The sequence below is a fragment of the Malaclemys terrapin genome, chromosome 20, assembly GCF_027887155.1.
Source record: "Malaclemys terrapin pileata isolate rMalTer1 chromosome 20, rMalTer1.hap1, whole genome shotgun sequence".
NCBI classification, from domain to species: domain Eukaryota; kingdom Metazoa; phylum Chordata; order Testudines; family Emydidae; genus Malaclemys; species Malaclemys terrapin.
The window spans coordinates 11,567,575-11,592,161 of NC_071524.1; the positions used below are offsets into that span (position 1 = coordinate 11,567,575).

The 24,587-nt window shown below is 45.7% G+C and overlaps 1 protein-coding gene across 1 annotated transcript in view; it reads left to right on the forward strand.

Moving 5' to 3' along the window:
• The window catches only part of LOC128826661 (maestro heat-like repeat-containing protein family member 2B), a 38,692-nt gene extending 14,530 nt beyond the window's left edge, over positions 1-24,162 (forward strand). The window contains exons 16-31 of the mRNA XM_054010074.1: positions 364-468; positions 4,904-5,027; positions 6,781-6,890; positions 7,550-7,702; positions 8,863-9,017; positions 10,810-10,972; positions 11,511-11,704; positions 16,366-16,503; positions 16,712-16,823; positions 18,515-18,661; positions 19,839-20,021; positions 20,924-21,079; positions 21,582-21,716; positions 21,994-22,096; positions 23,170-23,235; positions 24,065-24,162. Of these exons, the coding sequence (XP_053866049.1) occupies positions 364-468; positions 4,904-5,027; positions 6,781-6,890; positions 7,550-7,702; positions 8,863-9,017; positions 10,810-10,972; positions 11,511-11,704; positions 16,366-16,503; positions 16,712-16,823; positions 18,515-18,661; positions 19,839-20,021; positions 20,924-21,079; positions 21,582-21,716; positions 21,994-22,096; positions 23,170-23,235; positions 24,065-24,162 (2,142 nt within the window). The remainder of the gene's footprint in view (positions 1-363; positions 469-4,903; positions 5,028-6,780; positions 6,891-7,549; positions 7,703-8,862; positions 9,018-10,809; positions 10,973-11,510; positions 11,705-16,365; positions 16,504-16,711; positions 16,824-18,514; positions 18,662-19,838; positions 20,022-20,923; positions 21,080-21,581; positions 21,717-21,993; positions 22,097-23,169; positions 23,236-24,064) is intronic.
• Positions 24,163-24,587: the final 425 nt, after the last annotated feature.

The following is a 24,587-nucleotide window of genomic DNA, read 5'->3' on the forward strand; positions in this document are numbered from 1 at the left end:
TCTTCTCTGTCATTTTGCCACTCGACGTGGGAGAAGTTGCCCAGGAAACAGACCACAGCAGCAGACATCAAACAGCATGCAAAGTGCTAGACAGCTCCCATCAGACAGTCTACAGCAGACATCACATACACGGGCCCAGATTCATCTCTCATGTAACTCCTTTGGCTTCAATCACCAGAGGTGAATCTGGTCCCTGGGACTTGTATATATAAGGGGCTCTTCCATTAGATATGTAATTCCTTTGCTACACCGAGGTCAGATGCTTTGGAGAGGAATTCTAGTGACAATTAAACCTGTTTAAGAGGAACTTTTGGGAGGGATTTTCTGGTACTAACTCTGTCCATTCCCCTGCTCTACCAACAGCTACTAAGGACATGGTTCAGTTCAGGGAAGGAGTGGGAGAGAGAAAGGGCCTTGCAGGCCAGCACCCAGCTTCTGACTGCCTATCAAGAGGCAGTTAATAGCACAGTGAGTATAGCCTCTTACTCTTCCTTGAGCTGACTTCCCTGCTTATATCAGATCTGACACTCAACGCAAATGCATGAAAAACTCTTCCAGGGCGGCATCTGGGATCTCAAGGTGACTAAGATCCCCCTGCTTCTAGAAGAGAGGTTTACACAACAATGCTGTGACCACACTCCGGGCAGACTGCAAGAAGTAGAGGGCAGCCAATCCCCCAAACTGATGGCTTATTCTATCATTAGATTCACCAAGTCAACAACAGAAGAGCTCCCACCCTAGTTAACAAGATGCCAAACGCAGTCCCCTTTTGGCAGGCCAGACCTTGGCTCCCATCTAAACATCCATGTCTTGGAAGAAGGGGGAGGGATGGCTCAGTGGTTTGAGCAGTGGCCTGCTAAACCTAGCGTTGTGAGTTCAATCCTTAAGGAGGCCATTTAGGGAAGTGGGGTAAAAATCTCTCTGGGGATTGGTCCTGCTTTGAGCCCAGGGTTAGACTAGATGACCTCCTCAGGTCCCTTCCATCCCTGATATTCTATGTCTAATATAGTGAGGGGTTACTGAAAACTTGGCTCACCATATGTGAGGTTCACTGATCATAAAGGACCGGATGCTTATCCCCAGGTCAATGTGAATCTCAGGTCTTTCCTAAATATCATGCTGTCAGCCAGTCCTTAATAACTAAATCTAAGATTTATTGTTAAAAGAAAGAAGAGAGTTACAAATGGTTAAATGATCAATATCCATACAAGCGACTTTCAATGTTCATAGTTCAGAATCACAACAGTGATGGAATAAACTGCTGGTTTGTAAAAGTCTCTCTGGAATCATCCCAACAGATCAGAATCCAAAGGCAGCTTAGATGTAAAGTCTGTTAGTTTTTCCATGCACTTTCCCGGTTATTCCAAATGATTATTTGGAAAATCTCTGTCCTATGGCTTACACTTTCCCTGTTCAAAGTTTAAGCAGACTAGAGATGATAGGCTCAGGCCCGAGCCTTCTCTTTTATAGCTATTCTAGCAGGCTGACAAGCCTACTTCACAGAAATTGTCACAGAAGGACCTTCCCCCAATGCAGATCACCTGTTGTACTTTGCTTTGAAGATAATCTTCTATTATCATTCTATTAACACAGTCAACTAGTTACATTCCTTCACATAAGGTAATTAGCCGTTCTTCCATTATAACACAGATAGTTAAGCTGAAGATAATGTAGAAATGATTGGTTTCCTGGAGTGTCTTACATCTTTGATTTTAAGGTTAACTGAACACCTTGCATACATAATTAAGGCAATTAAGACATGAAAGGGAATTAGCATCTACAAGCTAATTTGGTTACATTGTGAAACTTCTAACCGGGTATAGATAAACACAGACAAATACACTTAGCCTCTATTGTTCATTTTTGAATGAGTTGATGATTGCTAGACTAATACATCTCTTAGAAATTCACATGCAAGTGAACTGTCATGATACAGTAGAAGCGCCTCTTGTTAAGTTATTATGGGTCATACACAGGTTCACTGGTCTGCCAGTGTCACAAATGCATTCTTGGTTCTTATGCTCCCAGGATGCTAATGCTGAATTTCTGTTTAATCAGCTAAGAACATAAAACATAAGAGTGGCTATCCTGGATCCCCCAGAAGAATGGTTCATCTAGCCCAGTATCCTGTCTTCTGACAGTGGTGGGTGCCAGACGCTTCAGAGGGAATGAACAGAACAAGGCAATTGTCAAGTGAACCATCCCCCGTTGGACAGTCCCAGCCCCAGCTGCTGGCAGTCAGAGGTTTAGAGACACCCAGATCTTGGAGTTGCATCCCTGACCATGTTAGCTAATAGCCATTGATGGACCTATCCTCCATGAACTCATCTAATTCTTTTTTGAACCCAGTTATACTTTTGGCCTTCACAACATCTCCCTGGCAATGAGTTCCACAGGTTGACTGCATTGTGTGAAGAAATGCTTCCTTTGGTTTGTCTCAAACCTGCTGCCTATTAATTTCATTGGGTGACCCCTTGTTCCTGTGTTATGTGAAGGGCTAAATAACACTTCCTTATTGACTTTCTCTACACCAGTCATGATTTTATAGTTTTCTATCATATTCCCTCTTAGTCGTCTCTTTTCCAAGCTGAAAAGTCCCTGTCTTTTTAATCTCTCCTTGTATGAGAAGTTGTCCCATACGCCTAATCATTTTTGTTGCTCTTCTCTGTATTTCTTCCAAATCTAACATATCTTTTTTGAGATGAGATGACCAAAACTGCACGCAGTATTCAAGGTGTGGGGGTACTGTAAATTTATACAGTGGCATAATGATATTTACTGTCTTATTATCGATCCCTTTCCTAATGGTTCCTAACATGTTGTTATGGTTTTTGACTGCATGTTGAGCAGATGCTTTCAGAGAACCATACACAGTGACTCTGAGGTCTCTTTCTTGCGTGATAACAGCTAATTTAGACCCCATCCGTTTGTATGTACAATTGGGATTATGTTTTCCAATGTGCATTCCCCAGTTCAGTACAGGAATCAGAGGCACAATGTTATCAGATGTGCCTGTCACTTTGGGTCGGCTCATTGATTAGGGTTACTCTTCTGGGGGAGGGGGAGTTTTCTGTAATTCTGTTAATATGCTGCTTATGTCACTTGTGTGTTCATATGGAGCTCTACTCCTTCTTTCTACAAGTCCCCTCCCAATGGAGCTCCCAATGGAGCTATCCTGCAGGACCTAGGTTCCCCAGGGCTAATAACTAGAACTAGATGAAGATACGCACACACACACACACACACACTAGCAGAGCAAGTCAATCAGCACTCCCCAGCTGATCCCCTCATATGTCCCTGTATTCAGTGGGCTGGGTTACGCAGCACTTTCAAGCTGGTACCCTTATGTGCCCCTGGTCTCAATAGGCTGGGTTGAACAGCACTTTCAGCTGCCCCTCCCTTATGTGCCCCAAGTTTAACACATCCCTATCACACTTTCACATTACAATTGTACTGGGAGTAACACACTTGATGAGCAAACCCCCAGTATTTTTGGGCACTACAGGGATCTTTAGCTTAGGTGCAAGAAGCGTTGCTGCAGAGTAAATGGGGAAGCTAAAAACACAAAAGAGTAAAATTCAGAGAGAGAGAGAGAGAGAAGCAACCAGCTGAACCATAAAAGTTATTTATTGAATAATAGTGATAACTACACAAGGAGCTTAACAAACATAACAGTTACATTTTAAAGGTTAACACCCGAGGTAGAAAAGAAAACAGAGAGAGAGAGGGATCTCCCCCACTCCATGAGGCTTGAACTGGTCGGGGTTCCCAGGTGATGGTGGTAGCTCAGGGTCCTGAGTGCTGGAGACAGGCAGAGCCCCCAGCACGATCAGGAGATGGAATCCCAATGGAACTGATGCAGAGTTTGGGTCTATACATCAGAACCCTTACTTGGGCATACGTCGTGGGTTTTGTAGAGAAAATACAATGGCTCAAGGGAGAACACTAGATTTGTTTATGGGTAAACTGATGGCTCAAGGATTTTCTTTAGGCTAGGCCAGGGGTAGGGAACCTATGGCACACGTGCCAAAGGCGGCACGCGAGCTGATTTTCAATGGCACTCACACTGCCCGGGTCCTGGCCACCGGTCCGGGGGGCTCTACATTTTAATTTAATTCTAAATGAAGCTTCTTAAACATTTTAAAAACCTTATTTACTTTACATACAACGATAGTTTAGTTATATGTTATAGACTTATAGAAAGAGACCTTCTAAAAACGTTAAAATGTATGACTGGCACGCGAAACCTTAAATGAGAGTGAATAAATGAAGACTCGGCACACCACTTCTGAAAGGTTGCCAACCCCTGGGCTAGACAATAGGAGCTGATCACTCTTGGCTATGGGTGTTGTTTTCTTCCAGGGAGCTCGCAAGGCAACTAGGCTGCTACAGTATTTTGGGATATCAATCAAAGATTTATTACTAGAATTGCTCTGATAATTGCTGAGCTGGGTGTGTGCAGGTGTAGGTTCATTAGCATCTGGAGCAGGGATTCCCATGATGCAGTGCGTCCCTGCTTTTCTAGTCCCAGAGTTCAGGTCGGTTCCCCATTCCTCATTCTTTATGCAAATCCCTATCCCATCTTTCAAGCAGATGAGGCTAGGGGAGTTGTCTCTGTTCTACATTCTGGATGCAAAAATGGAGACGTCTTAATCTTGTCACCCTTGTCAGGGGGGGTCTAGGTGTGTCTCCCCATGCCCTTCGTTGTTCTCTGCAAACCTTTTCTCCGATCGGTTTTGGTTCAAACAGAGACGGGGTGAGGGGTGTCCTTCATAAGTCACACAGGCTAGATACTGCGCCCTGGTTCCCCAAAAACACAGAGCTGACTGGTATCAACAATAAGGATGGCAAGTGAAGTCTAGTACAGCTGGAGAATGTTCATTCTTCATTCTTTTGTAATTAGACTCAGGAAACTTTTAATCGGTTTGGATCTCTGATTGGACTAATAGCACCATACAGCTGTGATTCACTGGCCACGTCCCGTCAGTGGGTGGTTGACTGTATCAGCTGCCTTCTCTGTTTACAAGGTGAGGAGACCATTAGCAGGTATAAGTCATTCTTCAGCATTAGCAGGTATAAGTAACTCTTCACCTTCTTTCACTGTTGTAATGTCCATTTTTCTGCCTGTCTAGTTCTTTAAGTCCTGTCTGTTAGCACTTAGATAACAGAATGGTGGGCATCTTGTAAATACCTCATTAGAAGAGAAGATTATGATGTGTAAAGAGCCTAGCACACTTTTGGGAACTGTACAAATAATAAATGGTCTGCATACAGGTAGATAACTGCTAAATTCCTTAGGGCTTGTCTACACAGGGACACTCAGGCTTGGTCTACACTAAACCCCCAAATCGAACTAAGGTACACAACTTCAGCTACGTGAATAACGTAGCTGAAGTTCGAAGTACCTTAGTTCGAACTTACCTCGGTCCACACACGGCAGGCAGGCGCCCCCGTCGACTCCGTGGTACTCCTCTCGCCGAGCTGGAGTACCGCAGTCGACGGCGAGCACTTCCGGGTTCGACTTATCGCGTCCAGACAAGACGCGATAAGTCGAACCCAGAAGTTCGATTGCCAGCCGCCGAACTAGCAGCTGGGTATAGACGTACCCTAAGGAAAGTTAATCCAAATGAACTAAAGGTGTAAATTTAAAGTGGCATTAAACACATGTGTGGATGCTCTGATTCTGAATTAAAATGGCCCTTATTAATTTTAGTGAATTACATGAATGAAACTAACCTGAAATAAGGCCCCTTTAATTCTAAATAAGTGTGTCCGCATAGGTGTTTAATGAAGTTTAACTAATGCATTTGAAAATTAATTTGGATTAGCTTTCTTGACTCTCTCCATGTAGACAAGCCCTTGGTACTAAACATTTTCATTCTCTTTACCCTGCCACTGGCTGTATTGGAGGGGTTTCCTGGAATAATTCTTTAAACAAAAAGTTCTTCCAGCAGCCCTCTGTCATGAGCATTCAAAGCTACTGGAGTAAGTGTAGGCCATTTTCCCCTCTGTGAAAGAGTAGGATATTCTTTTCACCTAATGGTTAGATGTAAAGGGATAGGGCTTGGTTATTGTTTAAGGCCATTTCCAATTAGGGTGACCAAACAGCAAATGTGAAAACTCGGGACAGGGGGTGGGGGGTAATAGGAGTCTATATAAGAAAAAGACCCCCCCAAATCGGGACTATCCCTATAAACTCGGGACATCTGGTCACCTTATTTCCAATTATTATTAATCAGTCCTAAAAAACAGTGTTGGTGATTCAGAAACAGAAGAAGGGACTCCAATCTTTGCACGTACAAGATAGAAATCCCAGCATTGTTTAGAAGTGACTGATGAGCCTGGGTTTCCTGCCGAAGTTTTTGTCCAGCCCCATCTCTTTTACAATGAGAGTTTGGTGGAGGGATTCACCTCTACATTGGAACCTGAGATCTATCTGCATGACTTGTACTTGACTATGAGATTAGATTTAAATACTGAGAGCAGAGAGGCTACTGAAACCAGACACACCCAGAAAGCTGCTCCAAGCTAAATACAGTGCTTGTTCATTCCTGTATCATTCACAATAACTTACCACTACTGTTAACTTTCAGACATTTAGGGTGTAATCCCGACTCCATTACAGTCAATAGGAGTTTTGCCATTGACTTTGATGGGGCCAAGATTTTACACTATGCTGATAACAGCATAGCACATGGATCCTTCTGTATGAATATCCATGCAATAGAGGTTCAGTTTCATTAATCGTTACAGTACTTTTTCTCCTTTTCTCCACTCCAGGCCAGTCCATGAACCTGGGGTCAGCGGCGGAGGAGCTGAGATGTCTCCGTGAAGCACTAACGGCTCCAGACCCTGAGGCTCTGTTTCAGGCATCTTCCAAAATGGCCAGGGTAACGGACTCAAAAAGCTTGGGCGGATGTTCTAGTGACGGGGCACTATTCATTTTACATTTACGCTTTTATGATGCCTTTCCGTACTTGGAGTGAGCTGTGAGAGCGGGGCATTCATTGCTAGTAACCAGCAAGATGCTTTTCATAGATGTGTGCTATGAATGCCATGTAAAAACCAGATTCCACAGAATGTTGCACGCACATGAAAATACGCACGCAGCTGCGCACACATGTACCTATCCAGCCATCCATGAGAAAAAACTGTGTTAGTTAGAAACCACCCAGTCTTCATTCTGTCACTTTGTGGGTTTGCCTTAGCCTATATTTGTGGGCATGCCTCTCTTTACTTCATTTTATACGTTGTAAAAAGATGCAGTGTATATCAGAGAATACAAACTGGAAACTTACCTCCTGCATATCCAGTACAATGTTGTGCTAATTGTGCAACAGAGGCTTTGCCTCTAACCTGATATCATTAGTGTAGAATACAAAAATGTCATATATAAACTGTAGAGAGAATTGTAATCCCAAATGGCTCGCTAGACATGAGGCTCATTAACAATTTGTTGATGCATATATCTTTTCATAGAGAGATTAGGCCTCCATTTTTAAAAAGCCAGACCTCATTGCAGTCTCTCCTGTTTTTGATTTGTTCCCAGGTTGTGAGTGAGTACTTTCCCTCAGAACAGGCCACAGACTTTATTAAGGCCACATTGGGTGGTATGCTGTCTGCCAGCCCCACCTGTGCCACGGCAGCTGGACTGTGGATGAAAATCATCCTGAAGGAGTGTGGAGATGCCATGCTGGACAAGGTAAAACGGGAAACTGGAGAGGTTTTCTGCCTAAACTCTAGCTTTTAGATCTTTGCCCTTATGTGTAATGAACAAAAATCTTGCTGTTTCTCCCCCTCGGACATAGAGTCCATTCCATCCCTGTTCCTACCCTAAGATAGGAAATGGCAGAATCAATCGCAGTAGACAGAGATAATCCAAGGGAAAAGGAAGATGGTTGGTTATTTATTTGTCTAGCTTGTTGCCACAGTATTCAGCCAAGAAAGGCTTGAAAAACAGACTCTGGGGAAAATACAACAAGACAGAATGACTGACACTTGGAGGCATCCAGTTCTTAGGAGGCCTATGGCTAAGGGCTACCTGGATAAAAATAGCACTGTGGTCATTCCCAGTCAGTCTGGAGCCTGGGCTCTAGACCCACCCTCTTGCCAGGTTTCAGAGCCTGGGCTCCAGCCCGAGCAGGAACAGCTACACTTTTACACTGCTGTGGGATTTTTTTGCTGTGTAGACGTACCCTTTAAGAATAGAAGGGGGGAGGGAGGGAGAAAACGATAGTGTCTTTGGGATCCACTATTTATATGCCTTATTCTGGAGCCCAGTGCGTTAGGGCTAGATGAAAGGAGCACTCCACAAATCTTCTAACAAGGCTGGTGAAAGGTCTCAGGACAGGGAACCCTCGCAGCAGAACTGCCATGTTTGCCCAGTGTTTTGAAGATGTGAAGGGCCAGGAGTGACTATGAGAGGTCATCACCTGTTCATAGTCCCAGGCATTTGCACACTGTGTTTAAAGCACTTGCATATTTTGTGCTTGTGGTTGTTTATGAACTCCGCATTCTTTGAGGCAAATGGTCAGATTTGGCTGCTTAAATCACACCTGCAAAATGTGGGCAAGCAAAGCCTGCTTTTGTGCATGCGAACTGGTTTATTTAATGCATAGCTGGGCACCACCACATTAAATTACCTGGTATATATATGTGTGTGTCAGTGTTCGTTTTTACAGCCAAGTGTGGGCAATTTTTGTGGGTTAAAGTTACGCAGACATATTTGAACATTTGTTTCTTGAAGTGAAGAATTTCTAAAAAAGCAGCAACTGGCTAAATGGCTAAATAAAGGGTTTGATTCTGTAGAATGAATGAAGAGAAAGAAAAAGGGACAATTCTTTCTGGTTTTGTTCCTTCCAGGTGCCAGATATCCTGGTTATAATATATAGCCACATGCCTGCTATCCAGGAGAGCAGCTTGAGGCAGTTCCTGGTGGAGGCGGTGTCCATTTTAGCTCACCGTGACCTAGAGACAGTGATCTCCAGCCTCCTCGGCCAACCTCTGCCGATGGACAGGTATATACCGCTACCTATTGCATTCATCTTGGTGAAACATGGATCCCACCGCTTTACTGGGAGATGTAGGGCTTTCTTTAAGCAGCAGACAGTTTGGGATAATTCCTAAAGGTTAATAGCCTGGGTCTTTCTACAGGAAGGTCCAAGAACATGTTAAGGTGGGGTGCGGAGAGAAACTAAGTGTCATTCTGTTTCCATTAATTAATAGCTGCTTTGATATCCTAAAGACCTATCTTTACTGGTATAACTGGAGTGTATTGTTGGAAACATCTACCTCTCTAGACACCTGAATTGACCTCACTCTGGAAATTAGCAGTGGCTGTTGGTTTCCTGGTAGCATGACAGCTTCAAGTCCAAATCCCTGGCTGATTACAAAGAATAGAGCCAATATTATCATCAGACCTCTGCTTGGTATCAGTCAGGGTGTGGCTGCTAGAATCGAGTTGCTGTCCTGGGTATTTAAAACTGGACTGGAAGCAGATCCATCATTTCATTTAAAGATCCCTAACTGAGTTATCAGTTATCAGTGCTGGAATCTAAGACCATAAGAACGGCCATACTGGATCACACCAAAGGTCCATCTAGCCCAGTATCCTGTCTTCCGACAGTGGCCAGTGCCATTGCCCCAGAGGGAATGAACAGAACAGGTAATTGTCAAGTGATCCGTCCCCTGTTGCCCAGTCCCAGCTTCTTGCAAACAGAGGGTAGGGACACCCTTTGTGAAGGGGACATAGGATGGCCACGAATATTTGGTCTCATAGTTGTATGTCCAGTGTGGCAAATTGCCGTCACTATTATGTTGCGTCCCGCACTTTCTCCTCTTGTGGGGGTGCAGGGCACTGTTTCTCACCCCTGAACTGGGGTATCAACTGTCCCATTAGTGTCCCAGAAAAGGGGAGTGGAGAGGGAGGGACCTGGACCCACCCTCTACTCCAGGTCCCAGCCCAGGGGCTCTAGGGATAGCAGTGAACCACTTGAACTAGCCATTCCTTCCCCTGGGCTACTTCCCTCTCCGGCCCTTCAGCTTGTGGGGCTTCCTGCCCTCTCTCCGCTTGGGCCAAGTTTCTCCCAACCCCTTGTGTCTCTAGAGTCCCTCTGCTCTGCACGAGCTGGGTTTCCCTTTACCTAGGGTCTTGGTCTTCTGGCCCGCCACAGCACTTCTCCAAACTGCTTCCTCCAAACTGCTCTCTGTTTCAACACCAAACCACTCTGCTTCAACTCCTCCAACTGTCTGATTGAAGCAGGGGGGGGGGGGGGTTATCAGGTGACTGGCTTTAGGTGCTCTAATTGGCTTAATTGGTTTCAGGTGCTCTAATTAATCTGTAGCAGCCTCTCTTCCCTCTACAGGGACTAAGGCTCTCATCATCCTGGGGTTTACATATCTCCCATCTATCACTCTCCTGCTGTCCTCTGGCTGTGCTATATCACACCAGTTAGTAGGAATATGGCTTTTCCTTCATCAACTTGCCTTCCAAACCCTAGATCTTTGTAGCCACATGTTCATGATTCCATATTTACTGGAAAGTGGGAAAGCAGGAACTGAGGTTGGCGCTCTGTGTCCTGTCCTTCTGAAGTCTAGTATTAATGGTGAGGCTGCAGTTAGACTAGGTCACTTAACCTAGTTCTGTAACTGGAAACTCAATATTTAAACACGAGGAGCGTTAAAGGAGGACAGTACTCATAACTTCTCATCATAGGCAAGGAGAAAATTTGGTCTTTACTTAAATATGACGTATTCAGTCTGAGCCACAAAAGTGTCCAGGGGTCACATGTAACTTCTGTTAAATTGCAGTGACATCACTGAGCTGTGGAGATCTCTGGGGGGAGACCCCTTGCTTGCCACTCAAGTCCTAAAGATCCTGATAGACAGGATAAAGACTCCAACAAGACAAGAAGGCCGCATCACCTCAGAGACTGAAATCGACAGGGATTGGGCAGCTGCTGAACCTCTCTCAGTAAGTAAAGACAGACATGTCTTTCAGGCTTTCCTCTGCCCTGTGACAATCCTGCTGATGCAAAGCTGGGAATTGGTCCTGCTTTGAGCAGGGGGTTGGACTAGATGACCTCTTGAGGTCCCTTCCAACTCTGATATTCTATGATTCTATGAAAGCTAGAAGTGTGGTATAATATTGCTGTGTGGGTACTTCTCCTCTGATGTACTGTTTCCCTGAGTCCAGCTCTGCTGTCTGTGGAACAAATACGGCAGTTTTAGAGTACGTGGCTGATTTACCTAATAACATCTGGCAATTAGCAAGTCTTTGAACCAGGTTTCTCACAGTGCTTTGCAAATATTCCTTAGGACCCACAACATGCCTTGGTAGGTCATCCACATTTGTACAGATGTGGGAAACTGAGCCACGAGTTAAGCGAGTTGCTCGCAGTCATTCAAGTTACTGGCGGAAGTGAGAATTTCGTACAGCAGATCTCAGAAGGGGAGAGAGGGTGTGATGGTGTTGGGAAGAGCTCTCAGTTTTTACCATTCTCTCCTTTCAGGCAACATGTGCCATCTCTGAGGTGGTGTCAGCACTGGTGTCGAGCAAAACTGTGCAGGAGCTGCTCCCAGAGTTGTTTCCTGTTCTCCTGCAGCAGGTCAGCCGAACCCTAGGACAAGAGATGCCTTTGCCCAGGACAAGCAGCGGGATGCTATTCCGAGAAGACCTACAACATACTGAGGGCGACCCTTGCCGGTAATTAGAAGGAAGGGAGAGAAACAAAGAGAACTCCAATAGAGTTGTGTGACGCTCCCCAGGAGTTCCCAGGGTTACGAGGCATCTTACCATTGCCTGCCCTTAGAGTGAGGAAGTCTGGTCTGTGCCTGATGTGGGTCAGTTCCCTGAAACGACCAGGCTCTGGCAAAACAAACACTGCCATCCAGGCCTCCTCAGACTCATTGTACAGGTTAGTGATAGGCACACACCAACCCCCGAGTCTTCTGACCGTTCCATATAGTGTCCAGACCTTTATCCACTGAACACCCACAGAATTACCAGGCCTGCTGTTCCCAATGGAACAGTACACACCACTTTATTACTTATACTTTAGACTCTCTACTTTAGTACTTATACTATAGGGCAAAACACACAGCACTTAGATATATTTATAGTGCAAACAAGAACAGAGATGATCAAAGAACAGAGATTCCAGTGATAGTGAGTAAGAATGCGAGCAAAAAATGGTTACATGTAAAATGAAATCATAACATGCTCTTAGAGACTAAACTTAACCAACAGCTTAACCTCCTGTCTAAAGATGTTTCTCACCCAAAGTTCTCAACCACACCTGATAGCAACCCCGCTGTCCATATCACTGTCCATCTACTTCCTAAGTGAAAGATGCCAGGGTGTCTTCTTTGTCCCCCAAATATACTAGAGCACACTTTTGATGTGTACCCCAAAATTGGGTCCCCACCCCCTGTCTACTTCCTGTTACTTTTCTTTCTTTGAAGTTCTCACAGTCCTTCTGAACTGCATGTGAACCCTACATGCTTAATTTACAGATAAAGAAACAGATGGATAAACATTTCTTGCCTGAAAGAAAACCATTTTTTCACCTTTCCTGGTGACTAGTCCCTAGACGCAGATCATAAGAATGTAATTTTCAATGCATATACATGACTCTTTACACCGCATCTGTACATGTGTTTCACAATGATATTGGTGACATGGGCTTTTATTTGAGACTCATATGGCAATCTTTTAGTGAATTAGAATGTACATACCAGACCACTCGGCACCCACTCTGTGCCCCTCGCCAGTTAACACTAAGAGATTCCTGAGTCATCAGTTGACTTCAACTCTGATAGCCCATTAATGTACATTTCCCACCAATCTCACAACATTATTAGTTTCTATTATTGTTGTGTTTCTTTATTCTGTGCCAACAAGGTGCTCAAATTACAGACTTCAGGGTTTTATAATGTCTGTGAATTTTCCTAGGAAACCAGGATCTAAACTCTGTTCACGGATGGGCAGTGGCTATAAAATAAACATAAGTACTACTTCACACAACACACGGTCAACCTGTGGAACTCATTGCCAAGGGATGTTGTGAAGGCCAAAAGTATAACTGGGTTAAAAAAGAATTAGATAAGTTCATGGAGGACAGGTCCATCAATGGCTATTAGGCAAGATGGTCAGGGATACAACCCCAAGCTCTGGGTGTCCCTAGGCCTGACCGCCAGAAACTGAGACTGGACAACAGGGATTGGATCACTTCATGATTGCCCTGTTCTGTTCATTCCTTCCGAAGAAGCTGGCATTGACCACTGTTGGAAGACAGTATACTGGACTAGATGGACCATTGGACTGACCCAGTAAGGCTGGTCTTATGTAGTGGCCACAGTGAGTCAGGTTTTCAAACATGGGTGCCTAAGCTTTGTCCACAAAACTTGAATTTGTTCCCATGGATGGGTACCTAGCTATGTGATTGCTGGCACTGCGGACACAAGTGTATATTCTGCTCATGCTGTTGGGCCATGTGCAGGCCCATTTTAGGTACCTATATGTGAGGGGTGGTATGCTGTGCCCCGGCCTCTTCCATGAACACAGACTGCGCTGAGTCCCTCCAAAGTGTTCTCGAGATGCCCACTCCTGAGATCCTGGTGGTAAGGGCTCTGATGACTGTTTGACCCCAATGGGTGATCTTAAGTCACCTTTACTCTTGACCTTTGTTTTCTTTCTCCTCCCTCTTGTCTCTCAGGGGACTTCTGCATCCTCACCTTCTCTGTGGCTTGTACTTTCGTGTCTAGGTTCCTCCAGCCCTTTTACATATATTTCCTCTTTACCTGGCCCTTCAGGTTTTGTTTCCACCCTCCTGAGCCTCCATACATGCCTTGGTGTCCCTGTTAGAAAGGGATGCCAGTCCATGCCCAGTAGAAGGCAGTGGGGCAATCCATCCACTACCCCTACATGTTTCTGCCTAAACTTCCCCTTGATTTCCAGAGTCACCTCTGCCATTGGGCAGAATTTATTGTCCCCATGTACATATTCAGTTTTGATCCTACCTCTGGGAAGTATCCAGTGGGGTTTCACTAACTCCTGCCCGATTAACAAACAGGATGAAGCTGTGTCCATTAGTCCCTTTGATGGCTCCTCCCTACCCATACCGATATGGTAGGTACTTTCTTTTTTCTTCCCTGCCTGGGAGTCTTATCCCAGCCACAAAACTGTGCAAACCCACAGTCCATTTTAGGACAGTCTCTTTTTAGATGTCCTTCACGTCTATGTCGGTAGCACACTGTAGGACAAGCTCCCACTACAGTTCCTTGAGGCGCCTCCCTCTTCTTCTTGCTGCCCTTCCCAGCTGGAGGCACTCTGGTCCTTCTCAAATCTAGTCCCTTAAACCACTGACTCACTCTGGGAATGGCCGCCTCTGCAAATTCCTCTGTAACTTTAACTGTGGGGTCCAGATTAACTGGCTGGCGCCACGTAACCCATGCTCGGGTATGCTCAGGGAGACTCTGAAGAAACTTCCAGAATCATGCAGTCCATGATCTCCCCCACAGTTTGAGTATCTGGCCTTTCCAATGAGTGGCCCAATCTTTTAATTTCTGTCCAAATGCACAGAGGCATAATCCCTCAATCCATCTTTCAACTCTCCATTTCTGGCAGTACTTTTCTGTGAACAGGCCCCACCTAGTCCAGCATGGCTGCCTTAATCATGTCATAATCTCTTGCCTGCTAATCACTAAGACCCATATATGTGCTTCCCCGGTTAAATAGGGTGTCAGTTGAAGGCCCCGCATTGTTCTGTCCCTATGAGGTCTCACTGCTGCTCCTTTAAGAGTAACCAAAAACACATCAGGGTTGTTCGCAGGTCCCATTTTACAGAGTCTGATCTCCTGTGCCTGGTTTCCATTTCCCGTCACAGCACTAGCCAAACTTTGGAGGAGTTGTTGCCAGACCTGGGCTTGCTCCCGTATAAATTCCTGAAGGCTCTTTTGCTGTTAAACCTACCAGGCAAGCAAAGGCTGTTTTTCTGCATGGGGGGATTGTTGGAAGGTCTGTAGGGTCTTCTACACCAGCAGTTCTCAACCAGGCCGGTTTTAGGGAGTCCGCTAAGCAGGGCTGGCATTAGACTAGCTGGGGCTTAGGGCAGAAAGCTGAAGCTCTGAGCCCAGCCACGCTGGAGCCCTGAGGCCCAGCACCTGCACTAAAGCCCCGAGCCTCTGCACCCCATGAGGTTAAAAACCAGAGCCAGGAGCCCCAAACTCTGATGCCTGGCAGGGCAGAGGCCTGGAACTGGGCCATGGAGTATTTGTAGCATGTTGAGGGTCGGGGGAGGCTCATCAACAGAAAGGTTGAGAACCCCTGTTCTACACTTCTCTTTGCTGCTTCACCATCCATTTCAGTGTTCCCTCCATCACCCGGACTGCCAAAACCTCTACACCGGCTTCTCCAACAGGCTCTCCATTTGCATAGATAACAGGGAAATCCCTGATGAGCCCCCAGCTGTGACAGAGAGGGGTGTTGCACCCCCACATCTTCCACAAACACAGACTGCGTTGAGACTTTCTTGCTTGTAAGCCCCAACATATAGTCTATTTAATCCCCCTACCAATACATGGCACCTTTATATTGTATCTCAACTTTCTAAACTCTTCTCCAAAAGTGGGGGCTAAGGTGTTTCCAGTCAGAGACCTCACTTTGTCAGGCTCTCCTAACTTTTTGTCTTTCTGTTTCTCCTAGCGTGACCAGACAGCAAGTGTGAAAAATCAGGACAGGGGGTGGGGGGTAACAGGTACCCGTATAAGATAAAGCCCCAAATATCGGGACATCTGGTCACCCAAGTTTCTTTCTCTGTCTGTTCCCCTCAAAGAGCTCCTGCCCATGTCCTTTTATACAATTTCCCTGTTAATGGAATGATTGGTTCCTTGACTCACCAGCCCCAATCTGACCTCGTAATCAGGGACACCTCTGTCCAATTAGGCCTTCTGTGAGGAACCAAATTAGTACTAATAGTGACCAGAGTGCTGATTCAAGTGCAAACCCTCAGCTCTCTGTCATATCATAAATGTCCATTAGTGATCACCACACTCGATGTCCCCAGTGTTTGGGTCCTGATCATGTATCTTTTCCATACCATTGTACTCTGCTAGTGCCCATACTCCTTGCAGAAAGGGAAAAATGACTGCAAAATTTTGTCCCTAGCAAAACTAGTCATATGAGATGTATGAGACTGAAACTTACCTCCCGGCATCAAGTCCTTCCAGGAACACTGGTGTCCAGGATATTGCCAAGGGATGAACTGTCGATGAACAGCAGACCTGACAAGTAACCGGGGCTTCCTCGCTCTGTTCAGGCTGCACCTTCCTACTGATTGCTGCAGTTCTGTGCCTCTCTTTCCCCAGGCTTTCTATCCAAGCATTAGAGGCTGTGCTTTTCAAAGCTGGGAATGAGAGACTGGGGAGAGCGCTCAGGGAGCAGAGAACACAGAGTCTGCTTGAAAACCCCAAGACTCACCATGAGGGAGTGTGTCTGCTGGTGAGGTAAGAGATCTAGGAGACATGATTTTATCCTTGGGAATCAGTAGCAAATAGAGTGACTAAGAGGGAACCTCCAATTTATAGCTTTGTGGGGGGTGCCCTGGGTGGAAACACACAGCTCCCATTCATAGATATCAGAGCTGTATGCTCAGAGCAGTGGAGTTTTTGAAGTGTGCCATCTACCCCATAAGCGGTTTATTTTGTCTTCCAGTGTTCTGCTAAGAGCTGAACTAATAACACCTGAGATCTTACAGAGCCTCCTCCCCTGGGTGAATTCCCCAACAGAAAACCTCCGAGTCACCAGCTCAGCTTTCCTTGCCCAGGTAAGACACAGGGCTCTGAAGAGCAGTTTCACCATAGACTGTTGTCTCATGTTTGCCTTTCTTTTGGGAGTTGTACAGTTCAGTTCATAGGAGTAATTGTCATTTTAGATAGTAGAATGGGTCCTCCTTTATATGGAAACCTCACAAGGAATTTCATTACACCTTTCTGAGTCATTCTCTCTCTGATATTTTTATTGCTGTCATTGCCTATGCTAGCTATACAACCACTGGTGCTGGCTGAGAGAGATACAGACAGAGTTTGAATTCCTGGACCTCTTCTGCCAAGTCCTAGTGCTGATACTAACCAACAGCTCCTGATTTTGGTTTAGCTCAGCAGAACTTCTGAATGAACCTAGTGTCCTAATACTATAAAACAAGCACCATACAAATACATTCACATCTATCTTAGGTTCTCATTACTGTAGTATCTGAGTACCTCAAAACTCTTTAATGTCTGTATCCCTACGACACTCCTGGGTGGTAGGGAAGCACAATGATTCCTATTTTACAGGCAGGGAGCTGATGCACAGAAGGGCTAAGTGACTTGCCCAAGGTCTTTGAGAGAGCAGGAAATTGAACCTGGGTCTCCTAAATCCTGGGCTAGTGTGATAACAGCTGGACCATCCACCCTTTCCACAGCCTTCCTCTAACATCTGCATCATATTTCCCACTTATGCTAAGCAACTATCTTAGGGGCTCATCTGGTTCTAAGAAAAACAATCGATCTGTGCCTGTGATGGGCTGTACCTGGGCTTTGAGGCTCCTTACAAGAGGCCCCGTGGTCCTACTACACCCTGCCCCAGGAAAACAGCCACAAATCTGGGTCTGACTAGAGAGGACTCACGAAAGCAGCCAATCAGAGCCCATCAGGCTCAGCTGAAAGGAGCTGCAGGGCCTTAGCAGGTCAGTTCCTGGCAGGACCTGGAGGGGCAAGAAAGGGGGCTGCTCTCTGGCCACAGAAATTCAGGGGATAGCCAGAGTTTGATTCTGGCAGCATTTGCTTAAGCTGGCTTTGCAGGAAGAGAGTCCCTAAGAACTTTAACCCGGAGGTGAGGGTGAAGCTAAAAGTGGCCGGTAGGAAGAAGCAAAAATGAACTGAAATCAAGCAGTGCCTAGCTACTGTTTCCAGGGTCCATGGTTTGGAACCCAGAGTTATGGGCAGGCCCTGGTTCCCCTACCATCTACAGTGGCATAAGCCCCACGGAGGGGACAATGCTTATGGAGAGCTTGAACAAAGGGCAGAATTTCAAGAACCCAGACTTGGGGCTGGAGACCCTAGTGAGGGCAATGGGATTGTTCTTGACTACCCCAGAAGGGGTTCATTTGGAGTTTGGGACACAGCCAGAGGCCTGAGCCACAGAATACTCACTGAGGTCGGCTGGCAGGGGTGAGAAAAGGACTGTGGTACCAGACCCAGCCACTAAGAGGCTCTCAAGAGGTGAGTGGATCCCTATTATAGTGCCCAAAAAGAAAGCTCCATGTTTTAAGACATTTCTCATTTGTGTGGAATAATAAAGTTACAGTGTCTTATGTGCCAAGTATCAGAGGGAGAACCATATTAGTCTGTATCCACAAGACTGTGGCTGTAGGAGGACTCCTTGTTGTTTTTAGTGTATTCCATGTCTGCTCAAATTATATTGCCAATCTTAATGATCATATTGGGGCTAATGGACATGTTGATTTTATTTCAGCTAATGACTGACCCCATGCTCAGGGAGAAGAAGTTCCTTAAGTCTGTCTTGAGCATCTTGGAAGAAAGGTCCCAGGATAGGAACAGCATTGTCCGCCAGATGGCTGTGAGAGGCCTGGGAAATTTAGTCTATGGGGCACCTGAGAAGGTAAGAGAGATTACTGAATAGAATGCAGCATAACTAGAGAAACCAAGAGAGAGAGTTGTTCAGAGTTTCCAGAGGCTGCACAAAATGCACTAGGCCAAATTCTGCTCTCTCACATACCCTAGTAACCTCTTTGCAGTAAATATAGAGCAAGCTGGATCCTTTGGTAAGCTGGGCATAAGTCAACCATGTGCACTTTAATATGACCATATGTAAATGTATACATCTGGGAACAAAAAATGCAGGCCATACTTACAGGATGAGAGACTCTATCCCAGGAAGCAATGATGCTGAAAAAAACTTGAGTCATGGTAGATAATCAGTTGAACATAAGCTCCCAATATGAAGTTGTGGCCAAAAGGGCTGAAATGATCCTTGGAGGTATAAACAGAGGAATCTTGAAGAAGAGTAAAGAAGTTATTTTCCCTCTGAATATGGCACTCATGTGAGCACTGCTGGAATACTGTATCCAGATCATGTATCCACAATTCAAGAAGGATGCTGATAAATTAGAGAGGATTCAGAGAAGAGTCGCAAGAATTATCAAAGGATTGGAAAATATCCCTGTAGTGATAGACTCAAGGAGCTCAATCGATTTAGCTTTACAAAGAGAAGGTTAAGGAGTGACTTGAGGACAGTCTATAACTATTCACATGGGGAATAAATTTTGATAATGGGTTCTTCACATTAGCAAACAAAGGTATAACAAGATTCAATGGGGAAAAATGAAGCTAAGCTAATTCAGACTGGAAATAAGGCATACATTTTTAATGGTGATTTTAATTAACCATTGGAACAATTTACCAAAGGTGGTGGTGGATTCTCTGTCACTAGCAATTTTAAAATCAAGATTGGATGTTTTTCTAAAAGATACACTCTAGTTCAAACAGAGACTATTTCGAGGAAGTTGTATGTTATGCAGGACGTCAGACCGGATAATCACAATGGTCCCTTTTGGCCTTGGAATCTAAGTAACTAGGAATCTAATAATAGGATTACACAGGTGTATTATGGCACCAAGTTGGGCTCATTGTAGCTAGCACCTGGTCTGAAATATAGCTATAGGTCTCTGTGGGGGAGACGGGGTTGATGAAATTCCCACAGCTTCATAACTGCTAAAGAAAACTTATTAGAAGTGTGATCAGTGATAAGTGTTCTTTAATGTCATATGTTTGTACAGGTGAAAAAGTACAAGAAGTTTCTTCTGGACATACTGATCGGGGCCTTACATGACATTTTCAGTTCGGAAGTCATTGGCGAGAGCATGAAAGCACTGGCCAAAGTCCTGAAGGAGCTGAAAGAGAAGGACATAGGTTCTTCCTTCAAAGACCTCACCCAACAGATCCGGACTTACTTTGATGATGTATGTGAACAGATCTCTCCAACCCCAGTTCAACCGATCTTGATTAGACTCCATTTACAATGCGTGATGTGGACTCCCTGGGCATTGCTCATGTCGGAGTGAAGAGATTTTAGGCCCCAGGGAAGAGAGGTGTTTTACGGAGGAGGAGAACATTAGGAGGATGGGGATGACATCCCTGCTCCCACAGTGTCACCCTTCTATTCTTCTTTATTGCCACTGAGAACCTCAAAGAAAGTCTGAATACTAGATTAGGTAGCTAGATAACCATGAAATGGGGGTTACAATAGAGAGTGTTGGGCCTGTTCTATACCATTTTTATGTGAGAGGGTTGGAATGATCATTCTGTTTTGCACAGAATTTAGATATTTCAAATTTGGGTTTTGTTCCTATTTGTGGGAACCCCTCTCCCCAAAGTTCAAAACTCTTTGTGAAACAGAATTACTATTCTCAACCTAGCTCTATTGGAAGCCTTGGCCCAGGGCAGTCTGCTCTCAGACTATCCCAGTGCTGGGAACCCAGGAAACTCTGGGAGCTAGAGGTGCCAGGGAGTTGCAAATTTGAGAGCCAGGACTCCCAGGGTCCCAGAAGCTGGGGGCCTGGAAGCCCACGATCCCATTCAGCCTGCTAGATTGGCTGCTACAGAACTGGATGGGTGCACTGGAAAGACACCAGGCAAGTTTCTAAGGACCCCTACGTGGCTCCCAGAGGAATTTCATCAAAACTGAACTGTCTCTAAAATATTTTGATGAATCAGCAAATTTGAACAAAAAATTGGTTAATTACCATTTTTCCGACTAGCTGTAATTGGAATCACTCTACTTTAGCGTAGAAGAGATGGCTGTGTGAAGTGCATGATGTGATTGTCTCTTAGTTACTAACTTGCGGGGCTTTCTTGGCTGTAGGAGGATGATGCTCTTCGCTCGATGGCCTTTGTCCTATTTGGCATCCTGGCCCGGCTAACAAAGAGAAAATGGAAGACCTATTTCGCCGACCAGGTTAAAAAGAGCTGGATCACACTTCTGCTGCACCTGCAAGACCCGAACCCTGAGGTTTCAAAGGTAAGACCGACAGTGACTTATTTACTAAGCAAAAGGAATCTTCCTCCCAATGCCAGGGGAGCTCTGCTATTCCTGCCTGCTGTGGAGGCCCAAATTCTCCCCTCAGTTCATTGCCTTCCTGCTGTGTCAGTTCCAGCCAGGTTGGTCCATGGCTGCCTCACCAGAATCCAGGAGAGGTCATGGGTCTGACCCCGACAGGTCTCTGTTCCTGTCTGTCTCTGCACCCCAGACCCCTGCCTCCCCAGAACAGAGAGACCACAGCTATGCCTGGTGTAGCAGTTTTCATCGGTATATCTGTTCCCAAAAGACATTGATGCTACCTCCAGGTTTCAGTTGAAGCTCTCCCGTCTATTAGTCATTCCTGCATGTTTTCTGCCAATTACATCCAGATGAATCCCTTTTTTTGATCCTGGAATAGATGAGCAGGCACGCAGATGAGTTCCCTTTGAATGAACATAGCACTCGGTAGGGAACAATTCAATGGTGTGACACTCTTTTTCAGGAATGCAGAGCTACGTTTCACCTCTGTTTACCGTTTTTGGGACTGAAGAGACTCCAAAGTGCAATTAATGAGCACCTTGGTGGCACAGCCGAGCTGAAGCCTGAAGAGCTCCAGGTGGACATTTGCAGACACCTTGTGAGTGAGCTGTTGAACTGTCTGAGATTATTGACTGGAGTGGTGGTGTAGAGGTGGTGGTGGGGGGATGTGTGATGGACAATGTAAATAACTGTAAGAGTGGGATATATGACTGAGGGTGATGGGAAATGTAAATCTGCCACAGATTCCCATTGTTCCCACTTCTACCCAGCCACCTGTTCTCTATCTTATTTACCTGTGGTTCGTAAAAGCATGTGCTGGCAGTCAAAGGGCACTTCTAGCCAGAGAGAGCTCATGTGTCCCTGATTTCCTCTAGGCCAAAATGAATGCAGAGCTGCTGGAGAAATTGTACCAAACCACCATCACGTACTTCTATAGCAGCTGGGAAGAGATCCGGGCAGTTGCAGCCAACTTAGCTGGTGAGAGATGATGCCCAGTGTCCCTTTTGGTATTTCCATTGAGGGAGACAGAAACAATCCCACAGTGCAGCGCTGAGCTGCCATTAATCTCTCTGTGCCTCAGCTTCCCATCCATAGATGGAGATGTTAATATCCCTACCTCTCCAGTGTGGTGGATTAGTTGCTATCAAGTGCTTCGGGATCATTGCAGGGAAAGCACGGTGCAGTCATTTAGTAGTAGAGGCAGGGACATTGTCACGTAGGGCATGGTTACACTTTGAGCTGGGTGTATAATTCCCAGCTTGATGAGACGTACCCGCACTAGTCCTGCGTGCTAAAAATAGAGAGTTTAACCACCCCAAGTATGATCCCATCCAAACCCCAAAGTCTATTCTCAAGGTGGCTAGCTCCTCCCACTGCTCGTGCTGCCTTAGCTACATTCTAATGTTAGCATGCTATCACTGTCAGAGCCAGTGTGGGCCCGTCCCATTGAACTGGGAGTGATACCCCTAGATCAAAGTGCAGACCTACCCACAGTGTGGTTCAGTGCTCCTCACTGCTACTTCATCATTGGGAGGCATGCAGCCCACCTCCCCATAGCACCTGCTGTTTCAGGTTCCTGGCCACACCACCTTGTCAAGGAAGCATTAGGTTCCTCCTCTTTGGCCCTGTGCCCTCTTCACCCTAGCACACCCATGTGAGACAGGCAGGCATTGTGGCCTACGTCTCACCTATCAGTCACCTTGTGAGATCCCTGCTTAGAACTCACGTATTCCTGGCCCCAGTCCTTTGCACAGACCACTAGACCAAGACACTATCTTAGTGTGTCTCCAATAACTGACAGCAGTGGCAAGAGGAACACAGACTGTTTCAAACAAATGGGTTTTACGGAAACATTCTTTTTAAAAAATGTCTCTCTCATTCTCTTCAGTGTGGACTCTAAACTGCTCTAGCATCCTCTTGCCCACAGCTCACCTTTAGGCCCACAGTAGGAGATGCCAAAGACCTGTCTAGGGGCTGCTAGTATCACTTTGCACTCAACAAGGGAAGGTTTTATTATTATTGTTGTTATTTATTTTACAATGTGTATTTAGGCATCATCCTGGAACACACAGACAGGCAGCGTATGAAATGGCTGGACCTGGAATATCTGCTGATGTGTAAGTAATAAATACAGCTGAAGTCCTGTTCATTAGTGAGTTCTAAAGGAATTTAGCTGGCAAGCAGCAGTAACCGATACCACTGGTGCAAAGTGCATCAGCCCCACAGCAAAGGACAAATTCACTCTTGCCCAGTAGAAAGTCCGCTTTAATTTTCCCTAAAGGAGGAAGCTGCAGAAGGTGTGATATGAGTCAGTACATCTCCTGGTGGTCCTGGCAATGCCCCCTCCACAGCCAGTGCTATCCACTCTTTGGGCTTTATTGGCTCTCTGTGGACTCCCCAGGTGAGAAGAAGTTATCGTCACTTTCTGCTACCTCAAATTTCCCACCAGCATTTTTTCTTCCAGTAGGTGCCCTGTATCCTGCATAAACCAGCTTGGACCGGGGCCTCTGTTAAATTCCAGGTTTAGTTGAGCTCAGGCAGTGTGTCCTGAATAGAGATGGAAAATAAACTTAAAAGTGGAAGCTATTGAAACAATGGGCCTTCTTCCATTTACAGCAGAGTGGATGACTTTCTGGTAGAGTCAGGGTCTCCCCCCAGTTGAGAGCACGGAAGGGACCCAGTGGAGGAACCTAAAGCTTTGTTTGTATTGGAGAGCTGCTGTAGTGTGATATTCAGTGGTAATAAGTCACCAGCTATTTCAGGCAGAGGTGACTATATGAAAAGTGGGGCATATTCATCTCTTATGTATTTTCCATCCAATTAGAAGGACTGAGCCCAGTCTCACATTTTTTTGATCATTCTGCTCAGGTAGTTCAAGGTTCTGTGATCACACTTAGCTGTGATTTGACAGTCTGTTCACTAACGTGTTGTCCTCTGTAATTTCAGCTCTCCAGGTCCTACAGAAAGACCCAAGTCCCACTGTCCAGCTGGTGGCAACTGAGATCATAAGTGACATCCATTCTGGCCGAGTGATTGGGGAATGAAGCGGAACGGAGACAAACAGAAGAAGGCGCTCCAGTAGTATAAAGGCCCTACTGTCAATCAAATGTTAACCCACCCCTTGCCCACCCGTCACCAGAAGTCCCACACCCATGGGGTATTACTTCTGGGGTCAAGGCGGACACATAACCAGAAGCAACATGTGTCATGTGGCCCCTCTAAGAACTCCTCCCACTACCCTCTACCAATCAGGAGGGGTTTCAGCCACTGGGGACCATCCCGAGAGGAGATTTGACCAACTGCGGGGAGTTCCAGGGCGGGGTGGCCTGTCTGGAAATGGTTCATGTGACCCCTCTAAGAACTCCTCCCACTATCCTCTACCAATGAGGATGGGTTTCACCCTGATAGGAATGCCCCGAGAGAAGATTTGACCAATCAAGGGGAGTTCTGGGGCAGGGTGACCTGTCTG